General features: G+C 38.5%; 1 protein-coding gene across 1 annotated transcript in view; it reads right to left on the reverse strand.

Moving 5' to 3' along the window:
- Positions 1-8,714, reverse strand: part of ZFC3H1 (zinc finger C3H1-type containing) — a 54,462-nt gene extending 45,748 nt beyond the window's left edge. The window contains 2 exon segments of the mRNA XM_017867509.1: positions 1,918-2,334; positions 7,915-8,714. Of these exon segments, the coding sequence (XP_017722998.1) occupies positions 1,918-2,334; positions 7,915-8,512 (1,015 nt within the window). The 5' untranslated portion in view covers positions 8,513-8,714.
- Positions 8,715-8,755: the final 41 nt, after the last annotated feature.

Consider the following 8,755-nt stretch of genomic DNA (forward strand, 5'->3'; position numbering starts at 1 on the left):
TATCAAAAAATAAAAAAGTGAACAACACAAAAAGCTCAAGTAATCTATAAATTTCTTTCAAACATACACAGAACTCTTACAAGAACTGATTACATACTACACAACAAAGGAAGTCTTTAAGTATTTCAAAAGATTGGTTATCATAGCAATCTTATTTTCTGACAGTATGATCGACTTAGATATCAATAAAAAACACTGCTAGACAACCTACATGTTTGGAAGAAACATACTTTCAAGTAGCCTACAAGTCAATGAAAAATAAAAATTAGAAAATATTTAGAATGAATGAAAAAAGTTAAAACATCCCAACTTGAGACAGAACTAAAGTCAAATTTGATGGCCTAAAATGATCTTAATAGGAGACAGGCTGAAAAACCTCTGTACTTATTTCAGGGGAAATTAAAGAAGAGAGCAGGGAAAAAACCTATGTACTTATTTCAGGGGAAATTAAAGTTTAAGAACCTATGTACTTATTTCAGGGGAAATTAAAGAAGAGAGCAGGGAAAAAAAAGGTACAACTTACAAATACTACAGATAAAAAAGTAAAGGATTCTTAAGAATAATTTTTATAACTTCTATAACTTATAGGAAAGACACATTACAAAAAATATATAGTTTACATAAACTGCCTTAACAGAAATAGAAAACACAAAAAGTCAGATTAAAACCTTCTCGGAAAAAAACTCCACCCACGCCCAGACAATTACCAGCAAGATCTACCAAGTATCTCAGAATGTTTCCAATCTTAAACTATTGCAGAGAAAAAAGATGAAACCAGCCCCAACCGATTTGAGTATCACAACCTTACACTACAAACTGGCAAGGAAAAAGAGGAGGGAAAAAATTACAGGCTATAAACATAGCCTGTAAAATTCTAAACAAAACACTAGCAAACCTTCATTTGTAATTGCTGAAAAGTTGGAAAAACCCAAACATAATGGGGAAATGGATAAACTATAGTATGATGGGATACTCAACAAAAAAGAACTACTGACATATACAAGTACATGAATGAATTTCGAACACATTATGCTCAATGAAAGAAGTTATAATCAAAGGCAATATACTGTATGATTCCATTAATGTGACATTCTGGAAAAGGCAAAACTATAGGGACAGATCAGTGGTTACTAGGTGAACTAAGGGCTGAGGGAGGGGATAACTACAAAGACACTTGGAGAAACTGTTTGAGGTTGATGAAAGAATTCTGTATATTAATGGTGGCTGGTGATGGTTATGCACTGTCTGCATTTGTCAAAACCTGAAGAACTACACACACATTTATAATGTTAAAAGGTAAGTTTTACTGTATATAAATTATTTCTTAAAAATAAAGAGGAAAAGAAAAAAGCCAAATCCATGATTTAAAAATGGTATATCATAAACTGTATTAAACGCAAGCATACAAGGGTGGTTTAATACTAGAAATAAATTATATAATTCATTACACTAACAAATTAGAATAAATTAGATGCTCATCCCAATAATGAAGAAAAAGGATTTTGTAAACTTCAACATCCATTCACACTGAAAATTTCAAACTAGGAATAGGAGTAAAACTCTCCCTTACCCCACAAGGGATACCTACAAAAAAATTAACATCATATTTAATGACAAATGTCAAAACCATTTTCTTTAAATTAGGAAACAAAGGTGTCCACTATTATCACTTATGTATAACATTCTATTATAGAGGCCAGCATGTCAGGCAAAAAAAAATAAAGAAATAAAGACTAAAAGTAAACAAAATTAGTAATTATTCAATAATATGTCTACACAGAAAGTACAAAATTTACAGATAATTATAATCATTTAAATGAGCGTACAATCATTTAAATGAAGTACACTACCAAAACAAGTAGTTACTCCTTTAGAGAAAGAACAGTCATTACTAACTGAAATATTTAATTCCATTACCTTGACTAGAATCAGTAGTGTCGGATTTCAGGGAAAGAGGTTTTGCTCCATCTTTAACTTTTTTCAAACGGTTCTTATCTCCTGGTAAAGTCAATTTTTGCCTGAGTGGTTTTAATTCAAATGCCTGAAAAGTTTTGACTTGTGTTTTCTCCTCAGGAGCTATTTCTTTACTTGAATCCTTTGTAATACTGACATTATCAGTGCTAGTTTGGTCCTCAAAGTTCAATGTTTTAGGATCTTCCTGCACATTCTCTTCTTTGCTACTCAATGCTAGTTTTTCATCCTTATTGATGCATTCTAGTTCCAATTGTATTTGCTTATACTTTAGAAGCAAATCTTCAAAAGTTTCTTCCACACAGTTTTCATTTTTTGATGAATAATTTTGTTTTCTTGATGGAGACCTTCCAAAACTTTTGGCTGAGCAGCATATTAAGGAAACCAGTTTCCAAAATTTTCCACAGTTAAATTTAACAAAAAAAAAAAAAAAAAAACCACATAGATTATGGATGAATTTTCTCCCTTTTAATTTTCAAGAAAATGAAACGATATTTTAAATTACTAAATTCCATTTAATGTATGTGCAGCTAATACCCACTTTCATTGTGTCCATACTTGAATTTAATAAGTACCATATAAATAGTACACTTACAAAATCACTAGTGTCATAATTACCAGTAGTATCCATAGATAGTCCACCTAGTTAGGTTATATAGCATCCTTCCTTCTGTAAGTGCCAGGAAAGTCATAATTAGCTGTATGTTAAAGATTATTTTCTGAATGAAGAAGGGAGAAACTGAATGGTTTGCCACGGATGTGGATAATTTACACTTCAGGGGGCTGGGCGCGGTGGCTCACGCCTGTAATCCCAGCACTTTGGTAGGCCGAGGCAGGAAGATCACTTGAGGTCAGGAGTTCAAGACCAGCCTGGCCAACACGGTGAAACCCCATCTCTACTAAAAATACAAAAATTAGCCAGGCGTGGTGGTGCAGGCCTGTAGTCCCAGCTACTTGAGAAGTTGAGGCAAGAGAATTGCTTGAACCCAGGAGGCGGAGGCTGCAGTGAGCCAAGATCCCACGGCTGCACTCCAGCCTGGGCAACAGAGGGAGACTCCGTTTCAAAAAAAAGAAAAAAAAAAAAACAAAACACTTTAAAATAGTACTCAAAATATATCTCCTATTTTCCCCTACAGAGAAGGGAAAATGTAATGAAAATAATCTGAAGCAACTGTTCTTATTTTCTTCTCTAACACAGTGATACACGAAAAGTAACTTCTTCCTTAGAAATAGCTACACAATTTCAAACTACAATTTTTATTCTAAACAATTCATACATGAGAATTGTTATACCTCATTTTTCCAGACCAGATATTAGCAAAAGAAAAGACAGCACTTCCTGGGATTTTAATATACCATTTATAGATTTTTTCCTTTTTTTGAGACAGTCTCGCCCTGTCAGCCAGGCTGTAGTGCAGTGGCGCGATCCTGGTCACTGTAACCTCTGTCTCGCAGGCTCAAGCAATTCTCCTGCCTCAGCCTCCTGAGTAGCTTGGATTACAGGTGCGTGCCACCATGCCCGGCTAATTTTGTATTTTAGTAGAGATGGAGTTTCACCATGTTGACCAGGCTGGTCTCAAACTCCTGACCTCAGGTGATCCACCTGCCTTGGCCTCCCAAAGTGCCGGGATTATAGGCATAAGCCACCACACCCAGCCTACAGATCATTTTCAGTTGGCTAGGATGTAACAATACAGTACCCCAAATATGGTTCTTCTATTTAAACTCCTCACAGGACAAGCAGCAGAAAAGGTTTTTAAACTCTCCTGATGATCAGTTCTAAAAATGAGAATTACCATCATTTGAGAAACAAAAATAAGCAGTAAGTACATCTGAAAATCTTAACAGTTCTACAGCAAAACTGTTCTAGTAAATCTCTGGTTTTCTGATCTCTTCAAAGTCAAGTTTCTTGCAAGAAAACCAGTTTCTCTGTACCCTTCTTACCAAATGGAATCTGGTTTCTGTTCCATTAATCTAGAGAGACTGCTGTGGCTAAGTTTCCTTATCAATGTTTTCAAACCTTATTTTTTTTTTTACCTGACCCCTATGAGAATCTGACACCATAAACCACTTCTCTTTTGGCTTCTATAACTCCCCGTTCCCTTTGTTTCCCTGTTTGTTTTTTGTCTTTTAAGTCTCCATTGAGTCCTTTCTAACTTGTGAAATAATGGTGCTCTTCAGAGAGCACTACTTAGCCTCTTTCTCTTCTTATTTTGAGCATTCTAATGCACCTCCACCGTTTTACCTACCACAGGAGAGTTTACCCTGGTGAAAAGATATTTCTCTTATCTCCTACAAGCCATCCTTCATACTGCTGCTGCCAGAGTAATCTTTCTAGAATAAAAATATAAGATTACTCCCCTTGTTGTAATCCCAGCACTCTGGGAGGCCGAGACAGGTGGATCACAAGGTCAGGAGATCGAGACCATCCTGGCTAACACGGTGAAACCCCATCTCTACTAAAAAAAATACAAAAAAAAAAAAACTAGCAGGGCGAGGTGGCGGGCGCCTGTAGTCCCAGCTACTCGGGAGGCTGAGGCAGGAGAATGGCGTAAACCCGGGAGGCNAAGTCCAAAATCCTGAGAATAAATATAATCTGACCTGTGCTTTCCTTTCCAAACTTACTTTTTCCCTGTTCATCACAATTTTTGCATAGCTTTGTGTCTAAGTTTGTCTGTTCTTCAACTTAACCCCAATTCGAGCGTCACCTCTATGAAGCCGGAGTTTCTCACTCCCCCTTCCCCTCTTATGCACTCTTTGTACGTAAGTTCTATAATTATCTGCATTTATATCTTACTTTTCACTGGAGTCATTTAAAGGCACAACTGCAGTTAAAAAAAAAAAAAAAAAGACTGAAGACCTTGGAAATATCTGCAAAGGGAAATGATTAAATATACTAATAAAATGCTAAATAGAAAAATAAGGAAAAGCAATTGAGTTACAACTATAACTGACTAATCTCCTTTAAGGCTAAAGAAAATCCCTATCTATACAGAATAGCTAAGATCAAACCAACACTTACCAGATTTAATTTTACGCTTGTCAAGATACAATTTCTAACTGAACCTTGGTTTAAACAAAAAGAAGTGCTATTCAACCTTTTCAGCTACAGCTGAAAATGGAATGACTTTTTACTGATGAGAGACACTGGCCTAATTATGTTAGCTCTCATCAGATTTGAAAGTTTAAAAGAGCAGTCATTCAAGGGAGACATGCTAAGATGTACTGACAAAGTGTCTATCATTAAGAAAAATTAAGGATGAAAATAAGAACTGCAATTGAATCTAGTTTATTCTATTTCTTTAAAGTTGCAACTAGCATATCTTAGTTATTACAGTGAAAGGAGTTATGACAAAAACAGAAATAAATAAACCCTATACTCAGGCTACTTTACTTCTAAATTACAGAAATATGCCACAGAGTAACCTGCATTATTTCTTTATACAGTATTTGCAAAATAAAAAAGGTATTATTATATTATTATAATCACACAGTGGAAATATGAATTAAACTGAGTACAATCTTGCTATTAAATAAATTTGAATAAAGTGTTGTAACAAATATTTTGTTTGCTCACATTATACAAAAGTAGCTGGGAACTACGTTTTCCTTCTCAAATTCTTAAAAAGAACACCACCTCTAGGATGAATCAGTGATACTTCATGAGGAAAACAATGAGCAGAGGATCAAAATAAGCATCCTTTTAAGTGCAGCATCTGTGAAAAGAAAAACAGTAAGATATCTTATTTATGACAAGTTACTACAGAAATCAAAGTCACACAGACTGGATATTTTCCGGTACTTTTTTTTTGCAACATCATATGCCAGTTTACTAATAAAAACATACAAGCTTACCAATTAATAAAGGTCTATGATAGAGGCCCAAAATAGTATTGAATAAACACGCAGAAGGAGGATAAAAGCAGAAAGCCCACTCACCTCCCCTTTTCTAATACAGAATAAAATTTTAAGAAAACTTTTGAGCTCCCATAGTACTTTTATACACATACCTCAGTTTCAACTTTTACATTAAACTACAACTACTTATTTTCATTTGTTTCCCTAATACAAACTACAGGTTTCATCTTTGTACCTTTACAAAACACATAGACTGGTGGCTCTCACCTATAAATCCCAGCACTTTGGGAGTCCAAGGAAGGAGGATCTCTTGAAGCTACAAGTTCAAGATCAGCCTGGGCAACATAGCAAGACCTCGTCTCTTCAAATTTTCTTAAATAAATTTAATAAAAAATTTTTTTAATTGAAAAAAATTTTAAAATCATACACACACATATGCTCAAACAGCCTTTCTGGCTTTTGGATTGAAAATAGACTACAAATCCATGGATTAAGAAACATTTTCTAACCTTCTTGGAAGAACCATGTGCTGGCTTTTAAAAAGTTAAATATCTACATAATTTTCTTTTCTTTTCTTGAAACGGAGTCTCGCTTTACCGCGCAGGATGGAGTGCAGAGGTGCAATCTCTGCTCACTAAAACTCCGCCTCCCGAGCTCAAGCGATTCTCCTGCCTCAGCCTCCCGTGTAGCTGGAAATACAGGCGCCCAGTGCCACGCTGGCTAACTTTCTTACTTTTAGTAGAGACAAGGTTTCACCATGTTGGCCAGGCTGGTCTCGAATTCCTGATCTCAAGCGATCAGCCACCTCGGTCTCCCAAAGTGTTGGGATTACAGGTGTGAGCCACCACGCCCAGCGCCTACATGATTTTCTCTGAAACAATCCTAAAATGTTCCTAACCCAATTTTTGGTTGCAGAAGTAAGGTTTTTCAGGGGACTAGCATCAGAAGCTGCCGTTTCTTACCTAAATGTACATTCCTTGCCCCTTTTACATCATGACATTTGAGAAAGACCTATTCTGGACCTAAGTGTTCTATAAAAGTAATTCTGATTGTCTTCCAAATAACTGTCATTACTTTAAGTTTCATATATAATGACGAAATTAAAAATCACACTATGGGAATTACAACCAGTAATGAAAGTCTTTAAACTTTTGCAATGGTCACAGTGTAAGTCAAGATAGGTTTTACAAACCCATTATAAAACAGGAAACCTTCGGATGAGTGATTCCTCTGTATAAATCCTGGGTAAACTCAGTAACGTTTAAAACTGAGAATAAGGTTACAAGTAGCAAAAATCTGGTATGTTACTATTTCCTTTCTCAACGTATCTGTAATCTCCACCCTCGCATACACATTCCTTCACTCTAACGTATTAAAATAAAAATGCTGATAAGTTTATCTTTCTCTTTCTGGCCCTCATTTGGTCAGCACGAAGAGTTACACAATGCGCAAAAGTGAACACAGATACAAACGTAAAGGAGGTAAAGCGTTCCAAAAGATCAAATAAATCAAAAGCTCTGAAACAGACTTGTTAAAGACACCAGAGTGTTTTTTTTAACCTCCCCTCCCCTCCCCCGCAATTTAAAAGGCAGCAACCGGAATAAATCAAGATAAAAACAGAATCACGAAAATAGTGCAGGACTGCGCAGACTGAAACTTTTACAATTTTCAATGTCAAACCGCAATATGATAAAGCAACAGTATTTTTTGTTTATGAATATTTTTCTCTAACAATATGTCAACTTCGCATAAAATACAAAGTTTCTGTCCCAGCAAAAATACAAATGCTAATGAAACTTGGGCTTCTAAGGTATTATTACAAATCAGACTTAACTGTCTTATATTTCATTAGCTTAACCCAATCCATAGCACGTTAATATATCCAATGAAGCAGTCTTAAGAATAACGCTATAGTGTGACACACGGGGAATTACCAAGGAACAACTTACTTTAAGTATACTGACACAGGGAGAAATCAGCGGTTCTGATGATTCAAAGTTACACTCGTCTCACAGACCTAGTAATGACGCTAAAGGGAACTTTGGTAAGTGACACACCCAGCGCCGACCGCCACGTTAAGGATACAGCTCTTCCGAGGTGGAGAGGGCTCTCGCCAGCTCTGACTGCTGCTGAACCCGGATCCTGCTCCTCCTCCCAGAGGGGGTCTGCACCCCGGCTTGCCTCCTCGCTCACCCACTCCTCGCCCCCGACTCCAGCGACTCCCACCCCGGTAAGGCCTGCCTCGAAAGCGGAAACGGTCCAAGGCGAGGTGGCTCCGCTCCCAGAAAGACGGCCGGGGACTGCTTTCGGACAGTGAACTCGAAGGCATCCGTACAGAGGGCGGATGAGACCGGAATGGTTCTTTGGGTCGGTAGCTGCTGGGTCCCCTGAGGTGGCCCCGTTCAGACGCGTGCCGCGAGCGTGAGAAATTCCTCAGCTGCTGCTGAGAAGAGGACGATGACGAGGAAGAGCCACCGCCTCCGCCGGATCCACCGCCCCGGGCCGAGTGAGGAGGCCTTCGCCGCGGATAGGGTAACAGCCCGCCGCCACTGCTGCTGCTGCTGCTCCGGCTCCGTATCTGGCTGTTATTATCGTCGTCACTGATCTCCCCATCTTCAAGCTCCCCTTCTTCCTTCGGCGAGAGGCCACTGGAGGCCGGGGCCGGAGTATCTGCGGTCGCCATCCGGGGAGCAGCGCCTTCCACACAACCTTAGCTCTCCGGCCGGGGATCCACCCGACAATTGCCTCGTTTCCGCCGGGTCGGTGCGGTCTTACCCTACTCGCACACCTAGCGGCCTCTGTTCCCCAACTTCCCCGCACCCCAGCTCTCTCTCGCCGGACCGTCGCAACCCAGTTCCTTTTCCTAGCGCCCCCTTGCTCCTCAGCGATCGGGGTTCTTCCGCCTCGCGAGAAAGGGACTCTGGTA

This window comes from Rhinopithecus bieti, unplaced genomic scaffold, assembly GCF_001698545.2.
Source record: "Rhinopithecus bieti isolate Rb0 unplaced genomic scaffold, ASM169854v2 scaffold_3874, whole genome shotgun sequence".
Lineage (NCBI taxonomy): Eukaryota > Metazoa > Chordata > Mammalia > Primates > Cercopithecidae > Rhinopithecus > Rhinopithecus bieti.